At 35.3% G+C, this 24065-nt stretch overlaps 1 protein-coding gene across 1 annotated transcript in view; it reads left to right on the forward strand.

Annotated features, from left to right (window-relative positions):
• The window catches only part of MYOF (myoferlin), a 71927-nt gene that overhangs the window by 42276 nt on the left and 5586 nt on the right, over window positions 1-24065 (forward strand). Inside the window, 23 exon segments of the mRNA XM_019471657.1 lie at window positions 1043-1174; window positions 2606-2769; window positions 4573-4687; window positions 4805-4910; window positions 6945-7087; window positions 7385-7558; window positions 8676-8787; window positions 10227-10304; window positions 12109-12290; window positions 12384-12542; window positions 12703-12801; window positions 13105-13266; window positions 13796-13961; window positions 14571-14647; window positions 16136-16192; window positions 18442-18453; window positions 19487-19585; window positions 20220-20345; window positions 21148-21303; window positions 21417-21508; window positions 22841-23011; window positions 23531-23679; window positions 23898-24037. Coding sequence (XP_019327202.1) covers window positions 1043-1174; window positions 2606-2769; window positions 4573-4687; window positions 4805-4910; window positions 6945-7087; window positions 7385-7558; window positions 8676-8787; window positions 10227-10304; window positions 12109-12290; window positions 12384-12542; window positions 12703-12801; window positions 13105-13266; window positions 13796-13961; window positions 14571-14647; window positions 16136-16192; window positions 18442-18453; window positions 19487-19585; window positions 20220-20345; window positions 21148-21303; window positions 21417-21508; window positions 22841-23011; window positions 23531-23679; window positions 23898-24037 — 2871 coding nt within the window.

The raw sequence follows: 24065 nt of genomic DNA on the forward strand, positions 1-24065 counted from the left end.
ACCTGCCCGCCCCCCCCCCCCCCCCCCCTTAAAAAATAATTAACTCCCTAAACTGTGGTGCCTTCTGACATGAGTATGAAACATGCAAACAAACTATGAACTATGAGGTGTCAAAACTCAGGACAGATTAAAAGCCAACTGCATATAGCTTCTTCAAAATATCACAGAAATTGTGATGTAAAGTTTGTCATAAGCCAGTTCGAACCAGCATCAGCCCCTAACTCTGAGGCTTTTCTGAAAGAGCTCAAAATTGTGATAGGACTTTTAAAGTGTTGCTGGGGTTGGTGTTTTGGGGTTGGACGTGAATGGAGACTTTCAGAGGGAATAATTAGTGTAAGTCAGAGAAGTTCCAAAAACCTCTTCAAAGTTTTGGATGGTTTTCTGCAAGTAATATAGAGCATGTCTACACCCAGAAGTTCCCTGGTATGTCTCTCTGCATTGAGTCTTACTCTTGAATAGGAATACCTTTCTCCATTTAAGTTTATATTGTCTTTGATTGGAATAAACTTAACCAGAAAAAAGGCAATCTGACTGTAGAACAATAGAATTTACAGAGCTTGTTAATGTACTAGTAGTTATATTGATGAATGCTTCAATGCAGACAAGCCTATATCTTCATGTTTTTATGCAAGCCCCCTTATGATGCATGATATGATGCATCGTCTCTACATTTAGTGCGCTATTCTGACTAACCTCTGCGTTTCCAGCATCCCCTGACAAGAAACACTAACATCAACACTGAAGTTTTAAGTTATTGTCATAATTAAAAACTCATTGCTGGATGAAACCTGGGAGAGAATATACAGGAACAGGGATGATACTGCTGTTACTGTGTTTGGTTTTTACATGCCCTAGGCAGGTACCATTTAAAGAATGTTTCCTTCCTGAACTATTTATTACTGGCTTTTGAGGAAATGCAGTACAGGAAGAGATAAATAAATCATGTATTATTGCTCATATCTCTATGTTATTGTATATAGTTTACTGAAAGCTACAATACCTGCATAACATAACAAAGAATAACTTTTTGTTCGTGTGCCAGTACCCACAGGACAAGACGAAAGATGTCAAAATGCCTGTGGAGTTGCGAATTAACATTTGGCTTGGGCTCAGTGCAGTTGAAAAGAAGTTTAACAGCTTTGCAGAGGGAACGTTCAGTGTTTTTGCAGAAATGGTATGTCCATCATTGCTTTCGTACTTTAAACTTGGACGTGAGTGTTAGGAATTCAATGAAATTTGAGCTCTTTTGAATTTTTTTTTTTTTTGTATGCCGGGCAGAAAGGGAGAGTAGTACTTACTATACTGAAACAAGTAGACCCCATTCAAGGCAATTAATGATGAAGTCCATTGTGCCTACCAAATGAACTTCAGCAAACCAGATTCTGAACTGGTTAATCAGGTAAAAATCTGGTTAACACGAGTGATTTCAAAGACACTTATTTTAGATTTTTATCAGTGTAATTAAGATTAGAATCTAGACCATTATGTTTTGGCGTGTGAATAACACTTTTATTTTAATTGCTTCTTCACTTCTACAAATGATACTTGGATACAAGTGGTTTTGCTTAATAATGGTTCTTTTGTAGCAGTAGAAAATTTACTGTTACAGGAAAAACTGGTCAAAACCAGTAGATTTTGCTGACAAAAGCCTATAATATTTTTAAATTTTAGATTTTGCTGACAAAAGCCTATAATATTATAACATTTCAAATGGTAAGATTAACAAATTTGGAATAAAAATGCTTGAAATAGTCCCACAGCATATAATAGACATTTTGAATTATAATGGTAAGCGGCAGGAGTCTTTTATATGCCCCATCACCTAATGGTGCATATAATCCAGTATCAGTATAATTGCTAATGAAACAAGACATTTTTACAGAGGCTTGTGTCACCATTGCACCTATGCTTAAATACTTAGTAGCGCTGTAGTAAGTCACTTAAAATAGTTAATGGATGTTCAAAGCCATTATTTAAGTATAGAGTTTAAGAGGCTACTGGATATCTCATGTTTTGTTCTTCATACAGCAATCCAACAATTTTACAGGAGTAAGAGCAGAAAACTCAAGACCATCATAAACTATAAATAATTCCATTAGCATAAAGGGAAGTAAACTCTATAAACTGGGCTGACATCAGAATCATGCCCCTGGTAGCTTCCATGATAAGACTGTAATTCAGTTTTACATGTTATGAAAGACGAGATTATAAATAGGAGGAGATTTGAGATGGAAAAGAATGAGAGGATCACGCGTTTCGGGAACAGAAGAAACTTGTTTGAATAATGTAATGGAATTTTATTTAACAAAGCTTTAATTTGGAGGAAGTTTGACTGTAGTTGTAGAGAGGCATTAAATTGAGAAGATAGTTTAGTTTAGCAGTGGAATCATTGTTTACCAGGCAGCACGGAAGAAAATAAAGAAAGAAATTAATGATGACGTTGCAGAGTAATGTGGTAAGGGAGTACTTAATTTCAGAGAAAAGAAACGTATAGTAGAATGTTTCAGTTGTAACAGTTACATAAATCTCTCTTTTTTTTTAATCTTTTCCTCTAAAAGCTTTTTATTATTCCTAAAGTACTGATTTTTTCTTTCTTCTCAAACAGTATGAAAATCAGGCTCTTCTTTTTGGAAAATGGGGTACCTCAGGACTTGTTGGTCGCCACAAGTTTTCCGATGTCACAGGAAAAATCAAACTGAAAAGAGAGTACTTTCTACCCCCAAAGGGCTGGGAGTGGGAAGGAGAATGGATGGTTGATCCTGAAAGAAGGTCAGATTCTTTTTAATTTGATGCAGGCAGGAATAAAGGAGTTTAATCTCAGAGTGTAGAGTAAAAACTCCCCTCTGTTTTCTTGGCTGATAAAGAGATTTTAAGCTGAACTTTCTAGCACAGCAAAAGCCAGCCAATAGTCAAAGCTAGTTAATAACACTAAAATTAACATTACCTTTTTTAAAAAGTAAAATAAAACATACAACAGAAAGAATGCATCCATTTCCTAGGAACCAGCTTACGGTTTAGAAGTCCCCATGTGATGATGGGCATATTGCTTATATCCTCTGTGTCCAAGTGCCTCATCTTTAAAAAAGGGATAATAATAGTTTTCCTTTCCTAGAAAGCTACTGTGAGGATCACTTGTGTCTATGTGAGGTTCTCAGATCCTGCTATGATTGTTTCAGACAAGACCCTTAGATAGCTAGATCTTCCATAGATAGAAACTTAACCCTGACATCCAGTATAAATCTGCAGTTCATGTTGTATCAACACCATTACAGCATTTGCACGATCGTTTGCATACAGTGGATGGGTTTTTGTGCTTATTTCACTAAATGTTGAGAAATTCTATTGCCCTCATTAAACAACTGTCACAGGTTATTTCTCAAACTGACTCAAGGCAGGGGTTGTTTTCAGAGCCTAAGGTTGTGGTGCCATATGACAGTTCCTCCGCTGGCAGACTGAATTCATGAGGTGTCAATCCTCCCCCAGCTCTAGCAGGTTCAGGCTTGCTCTGTCAGAGGTTTTCAACTCCTGAGTTGTGCCAGTTCAGCTATTTGTGTTGCCGCACTTTAAACCAGAGTGGGTAAATTATTTGTTTCATAAACAAAAGCCAGCATGAGAAAGAGATGATTTTCTTTTTTCTTAAAAGAAAAGGTTCAGCCCGTTTTAAATTATTGTGTTCTGATGGTAAAAAAAATACAGGACTGTTGCTATAGAAAAACTGTGCGGGAAAAATATGTGCTATTATTTGATCCATTTTAAAATCATATCAGTTTATAGGTATGAATGGATGGATTTATTTTCATATTCTATGAATACTTTTATTTCAATGAATCTGACATGAAGAAAAGCAGTAACAGACATGGAGATATTTTCTCAGATAATGGAAAAAAACCCTACTGTTAAAATGCATGAGCATGTTTATGCCTTGCATCTGCTTTTATTGGAAAATATTCTGCATGGCTTTATTTGACCAGCAGATGGCATTTTAGAACATACTTTAATGCTTTCTGAATCACAGTTACTCACAAGTGTAAATCAAGGGTATTTTGTCTGATTTAATGTTCTCTTATTTCTTTTACTTGCAATTTAGAAAAATATTAGCCAACTGATTACTTGCCTTGTCAACAGCATGAAGGGGAACAAAATTAAGTACATTGCCAAATTTTAGTGCATAGCTAGATATGTAAAAATTAGAGGTGCATATAACTGTCATGTTCAGTCTGGGTTTTCCTACACTTAAATATATGATGTTTTTTGTTTTTCCAAGAGGGAAGTGTTGAAAACAGATCCTGAATAACACAGCAGTTAAAACACTCCTGCTAGTCACTCATTCTTATGACTAATGTTCCTCCTATTACTTACTACTACTGGAGTTGCTTCAGTTTTAGAAAGAGACTCTAAGGAAATAAGTATCTATATGAGGGCTACACTGTACTCTATGAATAAATAGACCTTCACAAAGATGGACAATCCAGAATTCCAGTACGTGTGCACATCTGTACGTTGTTTCTATATATTCTCTGTAGTTAACTAAAATACATTTGGTTTAGTATTATATTTGCATTGGACTTGCAGTTTGTTGACTGAAGCTGATGCTGGTCATACTGAGTTTACTGATGAAGTATATGAAAATGAGAGTCGCTATCCTGGAGGGGAATGGAAGGCAGCTGAAGAGAGTTACACAGATGTGGTGAGACATATTTTTCACTGGATAAGTAAAGGTTTAAGAGAAGGAGTTCTAGGATTTGCTACACAGTGTATTTCATCTATTAAAACACAGAACTGTTATGTTTTCCCTACATAAAAGAATGGAGAAAAAGCTCCACCACCACGTGAGTTCACGTGTCCTCTTGGATGGATGTGGGAAGATGATGCTTGGAAATCCGATTTAAATCGAGCAGTGGATGAGCACGGTAATGTTTACTGTTTATCTGCTGATTATTAGGACAATCTGTCATAGTCTATACTGAAGGAGGATGCATGTCAAGACTGTAGCAATGTCCTGAGCACGATGGTTGCCCTATGGAAAAATGTCAAGGAAATATTTGGATAACAGTTGCTTAAGGAATCAGATAAAAAGACATTGAGAAAGTGTTCACTGTCTGCATCTGTTTCTGTTTCCATTTTAATCACTGTTCCATCAAACTCACTGTTCTCATTAAGCCTTTCTTGGATCAAAAGGGACCAGTATTTTGAACAGTATCTGTAATAAATGCATTTATAAGTGCCTACTAGAGAGAGAATCACATAATCTAAGAAGCTGTACATCGGTCTCAACTGCAGCAGCAGATGACAATTTTGAGCCAAAAGCTTTGACAAATTAAAAAAAACGAAGGCTAATGCAAACAACAATCTACTAACATGAGAAGTTCCAGTTGGGAAAACTGTATGTATAAACAGTGTGCTTGGAAATAGAACCCGTCCTTGTTTGAAATAAGTTTCGAACACTTTTTTCCCAGTCCAGTGTTAATGCAGTCCAATGGTTAGTATCGGGCCTGTAAGATGTGGATTAGTAGCAGTAATGGAGGTTTTTTTTAGAGAAGTCAGAAGCTTAAGTTGAGACATGAAGCCTCTTAATTGCACCAAGAATATGTGGCAAAGCCAGGTTTGGTTCTATCTGGTAATTTAACTGGGAGCCTTTAGCCAGGGGATGACTCACCAAGCAATGCTAAGAGGTGAATCAGATGGTCTGGGGACCAAAGGAAGTCAGGAACCTGTTTGTGTTGGTCACACACCACACAAGTGTGCGAAAGATTCCTATATTCTTGAGAGCAGAGTAACTGCACTGAATTTGTGTGGGAAGGGAGCCATGCAAGACTGATCAGGATGAAATCTCAACAGTATGCAGCTGATCATTAGGCAATTCTGAAATGAAAGAGACTTCAAACTTTTTCTGTGAAGAATCTGATGCTGCTAGACAGAGTTTTTCAGATTAGATTTACTACTAACCTGATCAGGTTAGAAAATCCTAAGCGCATAGAGCCACCATTTTTCCTGGAGTTGCTTTGACTTTTATATGCTTGTTACTTACACTAAATTAAAACTGTTACCGGCTTAGAAAGTTGTGATATAAACAACCTCATGTAAGACCATAATTTGGATTCTAAAGCAATAGGAAAAAGCAGTCAATCTCTCATAGCAAAGTATTTACAGGACATTGATTTGATGGTTCGAAAACAAAATGAATAATAAAAACAAAAGGGAAGGTCGTAGAAGATTCTGGGAAGCCCAGAATTTTGCAAAACTATCATGAATTTTAATTTGTTCTAAAATAGCTGCAAACTCTCAAATAGTTACTGCTTTTAAATCTAAGTGAAATAAATAGCTATTTTAGTAGAAAAAAAGATTTTATTTATCTTAAAGAGTACTGATACCTGTCTTAACTGGAACCTCTGGTAGGAGTCTGCAGCAACTTTTTAATAAGAGATCAATCTAAATAAAAGTCTGAGTCCTAGATACCTGACAATGTAATTATAATATGTAGAGCCAGAATACAGTAACAGGTTTACCAATTCTTAAAGTTTCATGATCAGAGTTCAAATAGTTGGTGTTCCTTTAAAAGCCAAGCTGCTAGAGTTGCAAGAGTACACAGGACGTTCCACTCTTATTTAAAATTAAGGATGAGTTTTCCCTGTGGTGAAGTATAAAAATGTGGTATCAATACACCTAACATTTGAAAAAACAAGAATGCAAAGAAAAGAACTTAAAACGTATTGTATATGTTTTAATGTTGAGATTTTTATTGTCATATATAGTATAACATAGCATCATCATAAAATGTCATCAGTTGCCCCCTAGCTATCGGACATTTAGGATTTGCAATATCAAATAGTCTTGTGTGATTAACTTCATCCTCTGTAGATACAATAGCTCTATTTCCCATGCCTTTCTTCTTTGTATCTTGCTTGTGTTTCTGGAAATATACCAACTAATCAATTCTGTTTTAGGATGGGAATATGGAATTACTATTCCTCCAGACACTAAACCAAAGTCATGGGTTGCTGCAGAGAAAATGTACCATACACATCGACGACGAAGACTGGTGCGGAAACGTAAGAGGGATCCAGCTCAAGCAGTAACAGCCGGAAGGGTAAGCAGAAGACAGATGCAGTCAGAGACTTGCACATTGTAACAGTTTGAGTTTCTTTTTTTTTAAAAAATCCCCATGAGATTACTCGTTTCCTGAATAAAGAAAAAATTTAATACCAAACAAAAAACCCTAGAACAAACGTGTATGTTTTCATTATATTCCTTTTCTTTGTCTTTTTGTAAATTGATGTTCCCAGCTTTGGTTTATGAGGGGATTATTATGCCTGCCAGAGCAAGTGCCGATTTTTTTCATTACATTTGTACAACACTGTGGATAACAAGGATTTATATCTTTCAGGGAACGTCATCATATGAAGATCAAGAAGGATGGGAATACGCTTCCTTGATTGGCTGGAAATTTCACTGGAAACAACGCAGTTCTGATACTTTCCGTCGAAGACGATGGAGACGAAAAATGGCTCCCTCAGAGACACATGGTGCAGCAGCTATCTTTAAACTTGAAGGTGCTTTGGTAAGGGACAGAGTATCAAAAAAGTCTTTAAGAGTTCAATCTGTTAATTTACAGTAAATAAACAATTAAGTATATCAGCTATTTTAGTCCCTGAACTGTTAGATTGATATATAACTGAGGAACTAATACAGTTTCTATTTAAATTGTTTAAAGTCTGAAAGGGACCATTAAAGTCGGAGTAGAGACTCTTGCGTAACATGCTTATTACTTTATTTTTCAAATTATTTTTATTATTGCATTATGTGACATTTAGAGCAAAAGGCCAAAGTACTAGATGAGCCTTCTGTAAGTAAAGTGAAAAGATAGCTCAAGCTTTTCATGCACATAAATTACATGTATTAACATCAGCACAAGAAACAACAGGCACTGAAATAGCCACCCCTGATTAATATTTGCCTATATAAACAACCAAACACAAGACAGGATAGCAAAGTGTTGGAGAAGCCAGAATGTCATACGTCACAAATAGATCATCAGAATGTAATTATTCCTCAAGTTTTCAGGTTAACACAGCTTCATAGATAAGCTGTTTTTACCAAAATACAAACTGGAGCAAATAATGTGAGAAGGCTACTTTGTTTTTCTAAAACAATGATTCTGAGTCTGATTGTATAGCATTAACAAAAGTTTGCGCTTTTTTCTTGGTTTGTTTCTCTTTTTTGCACCAAATGTCGACCCATGATTCATTGATAGCATTTTCTTTCTCCACTTAATTTGGTTCCACAGAGTTTAAAAATTCCTGTTTCAGTTTCTCTTCTGACTATACTTCCTGGGCTATTGCTAGGATAAAGCCTTAGAGCAGTTCTCTGCAACAGCGCAGTGCAGAAGAACTGCAACCTCTCCTTCAGTAAGAGCTGATAGGTAGCTAGTGTATCTCCAGAAATAAGACTTTCTGGAAAGAAAGATGAAATGACTGGATCCGATTTCTGCACAGCTTCAATGGCAACAAGAAATGACCTTCGGACATGAGTAAACATCTTTTAAAGTACATTTACTCAGCAAAGTAATTTTCTCCTTGTCCTGGAGGAGAGATTGAAACCCACACACAGTCCGCTTTTATCAGGTTCCTTCTATGTTTTTAAATACGCAGTAACTTTTTTTCTATATGTAACTTCAGGGAGCAGACACTAGTGTCGATGACGGAGAAGGGAAGAGTTCAGACAAAACCAAGGAGTCCACTACGAAGGTGTTTGGTGCCAATACACCACTTGTTTCCTGCTACTTTGACAGTAGGTTCTTTAACAACTCCTTTCTTATAAATCATGTCTGTGTCTCCCTGGTCTCAAACAGAATCATAATTCTTTGTGTTTTACATCTAGGTTTATATACCTTCTGTTATAATTACTATCTGATCCTTGATTGGGCCCTATTTAGGCTACTAAAAGAAAAATTATAGTTAGTCATTTCGATATTTCAGTCCACTGTCATGCAGACATTTTTAAAACCTATATGGGACAGGAATTCTAAAGCTAACTATTGCAGCACCTGAATTTTAGGCTGTCTTAAATGATGCATTTTTAGCATTAGGGTCCCTCCATAACAATGCAGGGAGCTAAGCCAGCAGAGATGTATGTAGAGTTAATTTTTTGCTGGTTTAGCTCACTTAACCAGCTCAATGCAGGGTCAGACAAATTCCTGACCCAGAGGAAGCAGTAAGACCATGTAGTTGAGTTGGCAATGTGAACAAAACTGTAACTTCGCCAACCTGCATTGGGTTTAAATGCCTTGGAATCACTGTAATGGGATTCACAGAAGCAGGGACACCAAGATGAGAGCCACCAGTGTTAGTTAATAGGAATAGAGGCCAATCCCATCCACTCCTAAGACTCAAAATCCTTTTTGAGGATCTCTGACTGGAACACTTGTCTTTATTTGGACTCTACAGAACTTCATCTCCCTGCTGGGAACAGGTGCCTAAATCTTAAATCTTGGCTTTCAAGAAGCTTAGGAAGATTATTGCGATTTCTTTTAAATAATGACCACAATAGGAGGAAAATGGCACCTTTTCCTGCAGAGTTCAGAGGTTTCAGCTCATTGAGGCTATGAGTGGCTCAGATTTTTCCAAGGGCTGAAAGGGTTAGAGCTGACATCTTTTAAAGAAAAGCTGTAGTAACTTAGCCACATGCTGTCCTGGGTTTGGGCTGCTCTCACATCTTCCTTTTAAGCTATTCTACCTTGCCTGAAGAGATTTTTTTTTTCCCCCCCCCAATCTTTTAGCCAAAGAGACAGTTGCAATTGGAATAATTTTCTAGAGCTAATAGCTAAAAGTGTGAAACTCCCAGGTTCCTGCAAATGCTGTCATGAATACTTAAATTAAGCACAGGAATGCCCAGTTCTTGATTCTCTTTGGAGGAGCTAGATTATCACACCATTTCAAACAGGAATTTTTTAATAGAAGGATTTTTAGATGATCATACAGTGAAAAAAGCCCAAATAGCAATCGTGGGTTTTTTTTCATTTCTGCTTTAAGTTGTGTTGGAACAAATGGTCTCAGGTGCTAGCTCGTTGGTATTAGTACACTTGTCACTAGACAAGAAAAGCAGAAATGTTATTACAGAGCTTGTGCTTGAGTTAAAATGTGTAAGACATTTTATAAATTCAAAATATCTTCATTACAGAAAAGAAGCCTGTATAATGCAGTTGAACTCTTTTCATTTATTTGATACAGGAGTATATACTTACCACCTTCGCTGTTACGTCTACCAGGCAAGAAATCTCATGGCTTTAGACAAAGACAGTTTTTCAGGTACGGAAAAATCCTGCTAATGGTACAGAAAACCCACTTCTGCAATGAACTAGTAACTTGATTTAGCTATAGAGTATCTTAAATCCTTAAGGTCTGTACATAGGTCCCAGCTACTGAAACTACGCCATAAAGGAAGTCTCAGCTTCATTACATATGATCCAAATTTGGTTAGTACTGCCCCAGAAGCTGCCAAAAAAGAAGTGCTCTGAATGTGCAGCACCTCCTGCTGCCAATGAATTCTCAGTGAGGGAATGGGAATTCAAATAAGGTCTGAATTTTCCATGAGCAATCCCTCCCTATGCCTTATCTTCTCCTAACCAAAGACTACATACGGTTCCTAAGCTGTCCTGCAGGAAGTGTGCACAAAAGCAAGGATGAAGAAAGCTGGATGGCTGTTACGTCACCAACTGCCTCTGAGTGTTCAGTATTTTATATTAATTCATTACTGAGATGAACTTGTAAACTACACTGTGCCTTACTAATAAGCATGGCTTTTGTTTGTTTATACAAGTGTACCTGTTGCCCTTTTATTTCCAGCTCTTAGGTATTCCAACAGTGTTGTATCCATTTGGCATCTTTGTAGTCAAGCTAATTCAATACTCAGGTTATCAAGTATTTAATTTTTGCTAATTAGAATTAAAATTCCACTGGAAAGTCAGAGAGCAAATTGAAATTAGATTCTGTAAGAATATGACTTTACACTCATTAAATAAGTTCAGCCAAAGATAAAGATGAAATGGGCAGCCTAGAATTTTCTTTCCCCGTCAATCTCCATTTGCATCCTTCTTTTTCTCCCTGTTTTAATTAATAATTGAGTAAGTGTAATGCATTTGTTAATTTGTTACAGAAGATACAGAGCTATAGATATTTTAGTGCTGTTTTCTGAAATGAGGGGGGTTTTGTACAGCTGCCTGTGTGTATTTGGTCTTCCTTCAATATGCAGCACTTAAAAGCAATACAAAGAAACAGTAATAAATGCCTCTAATTTGTGTATGTAGAATTCAGGATAGGTACCTCAGATGCAGTTACACGTAAACTAGCACATCTACATTTTATTTTCCTCTAAAACTAGTTTGAAGAGTCAGCCAAATTTTGTAAAACTCTGATCAGGTACCTAGCCAGAAGCTGTTGAAATTGACCTAAAGATAACCTTTAAAATAGCCTCTAGTCCTTAGTAATTGCAATTTGTACAGGAAACGTTAATGACCATCATCAGATACCTTCTACAGAGCTCTTGATGATTTAAAGACCTGCCAAACACTGGGCCCAGACCACTTTAATCATTCAGCTGTTTCACAAGAAGAGGTTGCTATAAATAAGCATGTTTGAAACCAAAGCTTGATCTGAGCAATATAGCCTGGGAGAACCTGTTGTTTGGCAACTAGTCAGAACTAGAGTTATTTCTTTGTATTATTTATGAGGCTGTACAGTTGTATATCAATGGAGACAACAAAAAAAAGCTTCTATGGACAATATTTAAGAGGAGATTAGCATAGCCAATGTTTCATTTTAGTTTTCAATTCTCTTTCTGATTTGCAAGATGTTTTATCATTTCAATTATTACTCTGTTAATGAGGACTTGTATAAAGGAAGCTGTTTAGTAAGAAAATGGAATTTGCTCTATTAAATGTAAATTATGTGTATGTGTGGGCTTTAGTTTTACATAGAATGGCTTATAGAACTGATAATGACAGAAGAAAAATAGCATCCTGTATTTGATAAACATTGTGCTTGTGTGCCTTACGGCTTGATGGTGTTTTGTTTGTCTGTAACTCTGTGCTTTTAATCTTTGTATGATATTTAGATCCGTATGCTCATGTTTCTTTCCTCCATCAAAGCAAAACAACTGAGATCATTCATTCAACTCTAAATCCTACATGGGACCAAACTCTCATCTTTAATGAAATTGAGATCTATGGGGACCCACAGACAGTAGCCCAAAACCCACCTAATGTTGTTATTGAACTTTTTGACAGTGACCAAGTGGTAGGTGAATGCATTTTACCCTGTTTGCTTTTTTATTTATTTGTATTAATTGAGAATTAAATTAATGGCTATGATTGCTATTTTTGGTTGCAGGGTAAAGATGAATTCCTTGGAAGAAGTGGTTGTTCCCCCATGGTCAAGTTAATCCCAGAAGAGGACATCACACCAAAACTGCTCTGGTATCCTGTAACAAATAATGGCAAAGCTAGTGGAGACATTCTTTTTGCTGCAGAACTTATTTTGAGGGACAAGGTATATATTTCTTACATATTTTTTGTGTGTGTATAATATAATATGATATATTATATAGCCTTTCACAGTGAGTCATAATGTGAAGAACTGTCTTAATGCTTGCAAGGTATTTCATTAAGGAAGATGAGAGAAACTAATACTCATGTTTGTGTCTTAATAGGGTGGCGCCAACCTTCCAATTCTTCCATCACAAAGAGCACCAAAGCTTTACATGGTACCTCAAGGAATCAGACCAGTAGTTCAACTCACTGCTGTTGAGGTATGGTTTATTCTTAAACTAACTGAACACAAGTACAGTCATCTCATCCTCTAGAGAGTAAGTTTGTGTATTTGCTTTAAGAAAAAAATACTTCATAGTGAGAAATACGGGAGATTTTTTTCTTTAAATGTTTTTGAGTTTCATTCTTTCCATTAACTTTCCTGGAACAACCACCTTGAAATATTTTGCCAGTCACATTTTATTATTGAAAAGACTTCATTTCTTCTTTCCTACTTTTTGAGTATCATATAAAGCATATTGATATCTCTCCCACTTTTTCTTATATTGGATTTTATTTTACAGATTCTGGCTTGGGGGTTGCGGAACATGAAAAACTACCAGCTGGCACCTGTTATGTCTCCGAGTCTCATTGTGGAATGTGGGGGTGAAATGGTGGAATCTGTGGTGATCAAAAACCTCAAAAAGACACCAAATTTTCCATCTTCTGTTCTCTTCATGAAAGTTGTACGTTGCAAAAAACTATATACCAGCTATCTATAGTAAAGTCAGTTATCCCATACTTTTAAAGGTCAAGGATTTGTTATGGAAGAATGAACAGAAAAACTTGCACATCCTTTTTTGACTTAACCTAAGCAATTTACTGAGCCTGAAAATTCTAATAAAGATCATGTAAACATGTCTGTACAGTCATTGACCAATTATACAATTTTATATGCACAATCCAGTGCAGTGTAGATATATTTATTTGAAAAGGCATCCATTTACCTGTAGATGTGTGGCTACTTTCCTACTGCTAGGATGGGAGCTGTGCAAGAGTCAAGAAAATTCAAGATTTGAGGCAATTAAAATTATTCTTACTGACTTTTATTGAATCATAATATAAGGTTAGAAATTTTCATTTGTCATACAGCCATAGAACATAGTAGTTCAGTATTAAATAAATGAAGTAACAGCTCTAATTTAGGAGGGAAATCTTTATTCTTCATTTTCCGTCTGCTTGCATTGTAATCAAACTCTAACCTTTCATTTTTAGCTTTTGCCAAAAGAGGAGTTATACAGTCCATCTCTTGTTATTAAAGTGATAGACCACAGACCATTTGGACGGAAGCCGATCGTGGGACAGTGTACTATTGATTTACTGGAAAGCTTTCGCTGTGACCCCTACACTACTAAAGAAGACATTGCACCACAACTGAAAGGTAGACAGCTGGAAAATGAAAAGTTCTACTTTCTTATGAGATGCTAGAATAACCTATCTTCAATGTTTACTCTGCATACTGTACTGAAGAATAGCCATCTCGTGTTGTGTACTTATTTGGAGATAATGTGATCTGAAAGAAAAAAAAAAATCTAAGAGTATTAATTAGTGCAATATTCTGTGGAGCATAAGAGGACAGAGTGCAAAGGCAAGTCCACTCAGACTTAGTGTACTGGTTCCCTGAAGTTCCTCTTTAGTATCAACTTGGAATTTAACTACCTGCAGATTACCCTTGCACTAAGTACCAAAGTAATGATCCAGTATTCTAGCAAGAATGCTCTGAACACAATGCTGACATTTTCCGCTATATTTTTTCCAAGTTTCACTCTTTTTTAATTCTATATATTTGAGAAATGCTTGCGTATCCTGCACAAAAATATATTGTGTATTTTTAGCAAAAATGGCAACTAATTGCTTTCTTTAGAGGATCAAACATACAGCCAGTTATTTTACACCTTCTATAACTGTCTGGATTTCAAATCTGATGAAAATGTTTAGTAAGATATTTTTCCTACACCATGTTGCCTTAATAAAAATCTTTGGCTTACAGTTAGTCTACTCTCTGCTGCACCACGCCAGGATACAGTAATTGAAATGGAAGACACACAGCCACTGCTAGCAGCTCAGGTAATCTTTGAAATTTGATGCTTGACTTTCTTCTTCAGATCTGTGATTTCTGAGAAACTATCTAGACAGCAAAATTGTCAGAAACATATGCAACCTTCTGGAAAGCCAGATGGAACAAAGTTACTTTATGACAGGAAAGCAAAGGAAGTATGTTAATCATTTTAACCTCTGTTTTCATATAGTAAACATCAAACTATAGCTTTTTGTGCATGGAAAGTTCACCCAGTAGCTTAAGAATGAATTCAATTGTTCAATAGACACTGAAAGTATATGATAGACCATTACCCAGTTGTCCACTGGTGATGGTTAGAGCAGCCTGATCTTGCACAGACTGAGCAGTTCTAAATAAAGGAGCTAGAAGTAGGTGTATGCTTTAGTGGGGACAGAATCAAAGCCATGGTAACGCAGACCTTCAGGTGTTCATTTTATCACAGTCATGGCTTTGCCTCTCTTACCATGAAGTCATCCAAAACTGATACCACTGAAACAATTTTTTCTGCACTAAGACTTCCTTTCTTTTCTGTTGTGCCTTGTGAATCTCTCTACTGCTCTGATTCTTTCAGGACCATCACGATACAATTTTACTTTCCAGGTAAAAAATAATTCAGCTTGCAGAATTTTACTCTTGAGTTGAAACATGAGTGAAGACAAATTCCAGACAGTACATTTTCAAGAAAAAATTTTCAATTATTTTAGGACTGTAAAATGTTCCCCTTACACAGAGGTGTTTTCATAAATTTCTTATGGCCTTTTATTTTAAAGGAAGCACAAAAGTTAGGCCCTTTAATATAGTAATTTTGCAGGTTCTTAATCCACAACTTTGATTTTTCAAAAAATGCAGAATTTTTTGTTACAGAGGTCCCAAAGGAAATACTACTGAATTTAAACTTGTGAACTCTCACTGCTATTTGAGTATGTTATTGATTGCATTGGTCTTCCTTCATTTCTTCTTCTGTATCTTAATGTTATGATATTCAGACTCTAATTTAAGTATCTCGTAGACCATGTTCTTGTATTTACTTTCATCATACATATAAATTGTCCTTAATATTTAATTTAGAACAGCCTCTAACTTTTATCTTTATCAGAATTAGGCCTTCTGTTCTAATATGAATGCTTTATAGCTGGTACAGAGCATTTTTATTTCCTTTAAAAATTTTAAGAAAAGAGATTAAAAAAATAAAGAAAACTTAGCACTTTGAACTCACTGGCAAAATTGATTGAATTCATGTAGTTGAATTCAACTATAAGAGGGAAAATTTTAAATGCTACATAAGGTGAAACACAATTTCTTTTACAGTTTGATATCACCCGAGCCAAATATATTATAACACTAGATACAGTGATAGCATCCATATGAGAGAAGAAAGAATATTCAAAACAATTAAAATTTAAATAAGTACAACTGTGGAAAGTGTAAGTGATATGCAGACAACACCCTGAGGACACAAAATGCCAAAATTTTATCAATTACATTCCAATTTCCAGTGTTTAAGCAGTATGTCAACAGCACTCAGCAAAATGGCTTCTCCAACAACAGTGCATGTATGTATGTACCGAGCTAATGCATGGAGATGACCAGAACAGGGTCAGATGGGGGAAGAATGTCAATGTGATGTGGTCATGAGGCTGTACTTCTCTTGGCAATTATTCCATAGAGAGATTTTGGAGGAGATGATGCTCTTAAGTCTAGTATGATTAGTTACAAATATTAAGGTATCCTTCTTCTGAAAGTCTTACTATGTGTGTACAATATGTATGAACTATTACGCAGAAAAAGTTTTTGTCAGCTTATTTGGAATCTATGTACTAAAAGTACCACAATCAACAGGAATTATTTAATCACACTATTCATATTTAAACTTTGTTTAGAAGTCTACTTTCTGGAGAATGAAATAAGCCTACAGTAAATAAAATTCTAACTCTAACTTCTCTAGGGATCCACTGTATCTCCTAATTTTTTTTTCTTAAGTTCAAGATGTTCAAAAAGCTAATAGTTCAGTGTTTGTCTTGAAAAGTTCATGTATAACAATCTACAGTGAAGTCACTGGGTACATAAAAAAAAGGACAGTCACAGTTACATGATCTTTACCATGTGAATATTTCACTCCAAAATCTCAAATTTATCATATGGCATTTTATTCTGTGTTTTGGCATTCTGTGAGCACATCCTGCTTACCAGTTTTAGTAACAATAATACCCAAATATTGAAGACTCATTATTTGCTTTGGGAATTTCTAAAGACGGTCTTAAGGTTTTGATCTATTTTTTTCTTAATCTCTTCTTCACAAAGCTACCAAGTGCATTATTTAAAGAGACATTTGAAGGTATATCAGGGGAAAAAAAAACAACAAACCCACAAACCCTAATTTAAATGGTTCCAACATTATGCTTTGATGAAAGATTCAGAATTCTACACAATATATTTTGTGAAAAGGCTTTAAATTGGGAGTTTAAATTACTATTGCATAATTATGCAAGCTACCCTTCATGTTGTCAACATTACCAGTGTTTAAACCAAGTCAAATTTAAATACGGCAAAGTATTCAAAATTACCTCATGAATTCTGCCTGTAAGTTTTGCGAATCACTAATGATATGGTTTCTGAGAATAATTCACTCCAATTGTCTTTAGAAAATCTGAGAGTCTCATGCAAATAGGAAAAAATTATGCTGTATTTCTGATTTGAAGTTAGACAAGACTACTAAAATACAGTAGACTGGAACATCCCAGCAAGATAATTACTTACAGAATAAATGGGAGTAAATGAGTACGATATACCAGAGTGATGTCCTGACCTACTGATGCATTTGGCTTGTATTCATAAAATGTTTTGCATATTTCTTCTGCTTTGCACAAAAATCTATGGATTATGCCTTTAAATTAAAACACAAGGTATAATATAAAAACACTAGCACAAATCACACTTGCTAATCATGGCCTCCAAATGGGATGCATGATGCTTGCTGTTAATGGACTATCGGGTCATAATTACAGTATCTGTGATTTAACATGTGAAGCATTTTGGATTGTGCAGATTGTTATTACACTTATACGGATGAATCTATAAACACATATACTGGTTTTTACTGTACTTTATAATTCTTAACATTTTTTTTTCAGACTCCTGAAAATCCACAGCCTGTAAACAATTGAAAAATGATAGTAGAAGGAAAAGGGAAAAGGCTGTTGAGCATTAGCAAATTGTTTTATAAAGAAGTAAATATTCAAAAAGGGCAAAAAATCACTTGAATTTTATGTATGTGAAATTTGTTTGGAAAAGAATCTGTGGAATAGATTCAGTTTTGTAAGTGCTCTTAAAAACATTTTTCATCTGAAATAAATCAGATCCAGTGCTCTCTGCAACCACACATGAAAGCAGGGAATGATGCTACTGTGGAAATCAATAAATAGAATCCAGATTGTAACACTGCAATGATACAATAAGGAAACCAAGTTTCTCTCAGTTTTGCTCTGTTATGTGAAGATCAAAGCACAGGGTGGTAATGTCTTATGGTCCTGAAAACTTGCTTTTTAAAATTTTTATATATATACTCCAGTTTAATATCTAGGACATACTGACAGCAGCAAAAAAAAAAAAAGTTAAACACATGGTGTCTTAATATTCTTCAAAAGTATTTATAAATTATTGATGTTAGTAACTTACTTTACATACATACTGCATACAAACCCCTAAACTTTTAAATCCTATTTAACTGTATAAAATTCTACAAATCATATCCTTACCATTGTTTTTATTTTGCTCTTTTTTATGAATTGATCCTCATGAGCAGCTTACGGAAAAGGTAATGTATACTGCTTTTAAAAATCTACACATTGCTTTCTTGTAAATAAGATCTCCAGCTGAAAATCAGTATATCAATACTGCCTCCTAAATTAGCATTTTAAGCATGTGGATGAGAACAGTAACCTCTGGAAATGTTTGACGTAAAACCTACAATCAACTTGTAAAATGGTGAATTTAGGAAAAATAGGCAAAAATGAAATAATAACCCTTAGACATTAAAAACCCCCAAAACTCACATTTAATGATCTGTATAATACTTTAACACTCTCTTTAAATCCAAACAATCTTAAAAGATTTTTTTCGAATTTACACAGTGAATGAATACTATTCATTCTATTCATTCACAGTGAATGAATACTATTCATTACCAATTGAAGTGTGTTTGAGGGGCAAATAATTATATTATGCATTCCCTATGGATAAATACAGAAAATAGCACTCTGTTGAACAAAGTGATTATCAGACTTAAATAAATAAAAATATAAAAAATCCCCACAGAAATACTTAGTGGAACATATAGATTGCTAGCATCTAGGGTTTCATGAAGCTCATTGAACTATTATTTTTAAGAGGGCAAGACTCACTGCTCCTTCTTTTCAACTGCATTTGGCAAACATTAAGGTAGATCTCCAACTGCAAGATTCTGTCACAATACAGACAATCTCCGCTGGTTTTAATGGAATGATGTATAGTTAGAGCAGTTACAGGTCTGTCCCAGTGTTGTTACATGGCAACAGTTTTGAAATAAATGGGAATGCTGAAAGCAAACTAGCACATTTATCCCTCAGGAAAAAGTTTTCAACATGTTCACTGTAGTTTTTACAGTCACGCAATTCCTGGAATGAATACCAGGTATGATGGCTGTTGACTATCAATGCAGCTGCATTATAGACTAGATACCTAAACCTGGGTAATAAGTTTGAGAGTATAATATCTTTTAGTATGCTTAATTGTTCATTGTTTCTGCTGTACAGCATGATATAAAAGAGGCTTTATCTCTCAATAAAAGACTTTATTTGCTTTTCTTTAAGGAGGAAGAAATTGTTGATTGGTGGAGCAAATTTTATGCTTCAGTAGGAGAAAAAGAAAAATGTGGACAGTATATTAAAAAAGGATATGACACTTTAAAGGTATTGCTCAGGATAAAAGAAATTAACATATCTCAATGTTTGTAGGCCCAAAACCCGGTCAGAGCTGTGCCCTTTGGTTTTTTAAATGCTCTTCAAAATTTAACTGTACATGATTTCCTGTAAAGGTCCATTACTACTTCCTGTGAAGTGAAGGTTTTCAGAAGATATCTTTGCTTCTTTTCTACTTAACTACACTTATTAAGAGATGTATTAAGAGTTTAATCTAACCTTCAGTCAAATAGAATTTTACTCTTGACTTCTCTGGGTGCCAGGCAGATCCTAAACATACATACACATTGAGAAAGTCTGAACACAGAGGATCAGTACTTTTACTGTCTGTTGGTTAAAAGCTGAAGCCAGACCACTTTCATTTCTCATCTAGTACACCTAACAAAGTAAAGATAAGCTTGTGAAATGCTGTTTACTCTGTTTTTAACAAGGCCTAAATGAAGCTTGATAGCATGTTCTCCAAACATTGCATTTGCTTCGACGTAAAAGTAAAAATAGTTCCAAATGCTTTGGTTCCTTAAGATATTCCATCAAACATACAATACACTTTGCAATGCCACAATAGTGGAGCTGATATGTATGATAATTTCTAAACTGCACTTTTTTCATTTTCCTTTTTTTTAAGGTGTACGACTGTGAATTGGAAAAAGTACCTGAATTTAACAGCTTAACAGACTTCTGTGGTACATTTAAACTATACAGAGGCAAATCTGAGGACAGTGATGATCCGTCAGTGGTTGGGGAATTCAAGGTAAATTTCAAATAATGGGCAACAACCAAATGCAGTCTTTTGTATGTAAGTGGTTATCATTTAAGTAAGTCTACATGCAAGCGTTTCGGCCTAAATATGGATGCATGCGTTAATAGGGGCAACAGATGCTCGTAACTACTTAGGTACAGGCCCTTCTTTTTCAAAGAAGGTACAGCTACACATTGCTCACGCTAAATGTGATACATATTAATTTAAAAGAAATATCATTCCTAATGTGATCTTCCCTGGTACCTGTGGAAGAGAACCTTCCCAGACAACCTCTTGAGCAGGGCTAAAGTTTTACCTGCAGGTGTTCTGAACAAAGTACATTTTTAGAATGAATTTGGAAAAGGTATTTTGTACTATATCTGTGACTCCGTCTATGACTTTTAAAGATTAAAATAATGTTAACATTGTATGTTTAAAAAAAAAAACAACCCACAAACCCACAAAAAAACCAAACAAGAAAACCCAAAAAACCAAACATTAAATGATGCTTTTGGAGAGGGAAACAAATATGAAGTATGTGTTACGTGTTCTCAGCTGGAGCAAACCAAGTAATTGTGTTGAAATCAAAAGAGCTATATTGATTTAAATCGGCTAAGGATATAACCTTGCCTTTGTCGTAAGTCTTATCCAAAATCCACTAAAGTACAACAAAAGACTTCTAAGTGACTGTGGATCAAGCTATAAGTTTGCTATTCCTATGTAAAACAGTGTGTATGTGTAGGATAAGTAAGACAAACCTAGCAGAGTCACTTTTCTACATTTATCTTGACTGAGTCTTTATATTATTTTTTAGGGATCCTTTAAAATCTATGCATTACCTGATGATCCCACTATTCCAGCTCCTCCTCGCCAGTTCCGTGAGCTACCAGACAGCGGGCCTCAGGAGTGTATTGTGCGAATTTATATTGTTCGAGCTTTGCAGCTTCAACCCCAGGATAATAATGGGCTGGTGAGACTTTTTGCTTTTGGAATACCTGTGAGCTAACTCTGCTGTAGTGTATTTTAAATAAAGTTAGTTTTGATAACTATTTCTTAACGATATTTTTTTCTTATTTTAAATAGTGCGATCCTTATATAAAAATATCCCTAAGTAAAAAAGTAATTGAAGACAGAGATAATTATGTGCCTAATACTCTCAACCCGATTTTTGGCAGGTAACAAACTTTTTTGTATTTTCAATTTATTGTATTTTAGAATGTTTTCCTATTTTTTAAGATAAACCATTATTTGAAATAGCCAATGCTCTATTCATATTTCTATACTGAGTTAATTGTGAGTAAAGTTGCATAAGGCATTTCCCTTTGAAATCATTGGTCAACACAGGTGTTTGGCTAGTCTATAGATTTTTCGGTACCACACGGGTAAATTGCACAAAGTCAAAGAATGTATATATCTTAAAACCGCCCTGTGTTATGCATACAAGAATAACAAAATATGCTTTTAGAATGTGGGAAAACTCTGAAAACTACTTGGATGTCACAATGAGTAACTGGCTTAACATGTATTCCCAGTACACTGGCCTTTCCTTCAAAGCCTAATGATATCTTTGAAATATATGAATAGAAAAATACTAATTAGGAATGGAGAGATTACATCAACTTTATAATTACTAATGAAATTCTGGGTCTGGTTTGGTGTCCAGAGTTAGAGGTGGATTTTCATAAATTAGAAAGTTAGGAGAGGAGGACTAGAAGGAGTATAAAGAGTTTGGAAAGCATACTTTGCAATGACGTGTTACAGGATTTCAATTGTTCAGATTATGCAAAGAAATAGACGGCAAAGAGACTTGATTACAGGTACAAAGTACCCTCAAAATTCCAAGTTTTTCCAGAATGATTCTGGAAGCCAAAGTTAAAAAGTTAGACTAGAAATAAAACAAACAAACAAAAAAAGATGCAGAGAATAATTAACCATCGGATACTTTACCTGAAGGGTAATGGATTCAGCAGCAGTAGAAACCATGAGGCTGCATATCTTGAAAGTAAATCCAGAGAATTAATTTGAGAAAACTCTACAGTCTGTTTTGTGTAGGACAGCTAGATGACAGAATAATCCCTTCTAGTCATAGAAGCCAAACATTTGGACCGTATTTTTTAAGGCTCTAATTGTGTTTGTATTGTGGTGAAAAAAATTAAGAATTTCTAATCATACAGAAACTATGGATTGAACAACCATCCTTTTTACAGAGTGGCTGGCAGAGCCATACTAGTTTCTTTCTCAGTCCCAATTCAAGCTGCCTCACAGAAAACATCTAAGTAATACATTGTGCAGAAAGGAAGGATGTAATATGTATAGGAGTACAAACGGAATTATTAGTAAGTGCAATTAGAAATTGGAGCATGAATGGTAACTACTGCTAGATTTATCAGCATTGGAAGCATCCCTTTAATATCTTGTAAAGGCTGTTGCTCAAAAATAAACTAAAAAGTGTTTTTTTTAAGTTTAAAAAAAGAGCAATAGTGTTAACTGGACATTTTTATGTTTAGAATGTATGAACTCAGCTGCTTCTTGCCTCAAGAAAAGGATCTGAAAATTTCAGTCTATGACTATGACATACTGACTCGTGATGAAAAAGTGGGTGAAACCACAATTGATCTTGAGAACAGATTCCTTTCTCGTTATGGATCTCACTGTGGCATCCCACAGCAGTATTGCATGTAAGTCATTTTGTCTAATGAAAATTTTTATCTCTTAAGATCTAGTACCCAGTCTCTGTAAAAAATCTGGTCTTCCTTCATCTTAATTGTATGGTTAAAAAATAATGCTATGGCTTCTCATGGGTGTTTGTTGTGTTCACTCTATCATCTGAATTCCAAGTTAAGCTGCAAAGTCTTCAGAAAAGCCTTGACTGACAACCATGATGTCAAACATTTCAATATTCTCTTTATGTGGTAACATGTGTTATTTCTGTCCAGAGAACGCACACTTAACAGAATTTTCTGACCTACTCGAGGAAATAAATATGAAAGCATCTGTTAGCTTAAATTATTTTGATATATAAAGAAAAAAGCAGTCTCTTGGAAGGTAATTGAGCTGTATCAAACTCAAGTGGCCTCAATCTAGGCAGTTACAGTGCTGCCCTTTCTGAATTAGTTTAATAAATACATTTTACATGATGTGTAAATGCCCTGAATGATGAATAATTTTAGGATGTGTTTCTGTTGCTTTCCTAAAAGTTCAGGTGTGAATACCTGGCGTGATCAACTAAAACCAACCCAGTTATTGCAAAATGTAGCCAGGTTTAAAGGCTATGCTCCTCCTGTCCTCTCTGAGAATGGTAGAAAGATTAACTACGGGGGACGAGACTATACTTTGGAGGAAGCTGGTGAGCTTGTTCACTTATATTTCTGTCTTAAATTCATATTGATACAAATATAAAACTTTTCAGTTATTTATGGAAAATTAGAAAAAATCCTTGATTTTTTTTTTAATGTTGAGCAGTTTTCTGCTCAATTTTAAATATCTGGTTTTAAATTTTTTTAAAAGTTCAAATGCAAATTCTGGTTCATGAGCCCCGTTCTTTTTCCACTTCTTTTATTTCAGAAGCTAACAAAATTTTGCATCAGCATCTTGGTCCAGGTGAAGAGCGGCTAGCCCTTCATATCCTCAGAACCCAGGGTTTGGTACCCGAACATGTGGAGACGAGGACCTTATATAGCACCTTCCAGCCCAACATCTCCCAGGTACTATGAACTGGTTTACTTCTGGTTT

This window comes from Aptenodytes forsteri, unplaced genomic scaffold (assembly GCF_000699145.1).
Source record: "Aptenodytes forsteri isolate BGI_AS27 unplaced genomic scaffold, ASM69914v1 Scaffold15, whole genome shotgun sequence".
Lineage (NCBI taxonomy): Eukaryota > Metazoa > Chordata > Aves > Sphenisciformes > Spheniscidae > Aptenodytes > Aptenodytes forsteri.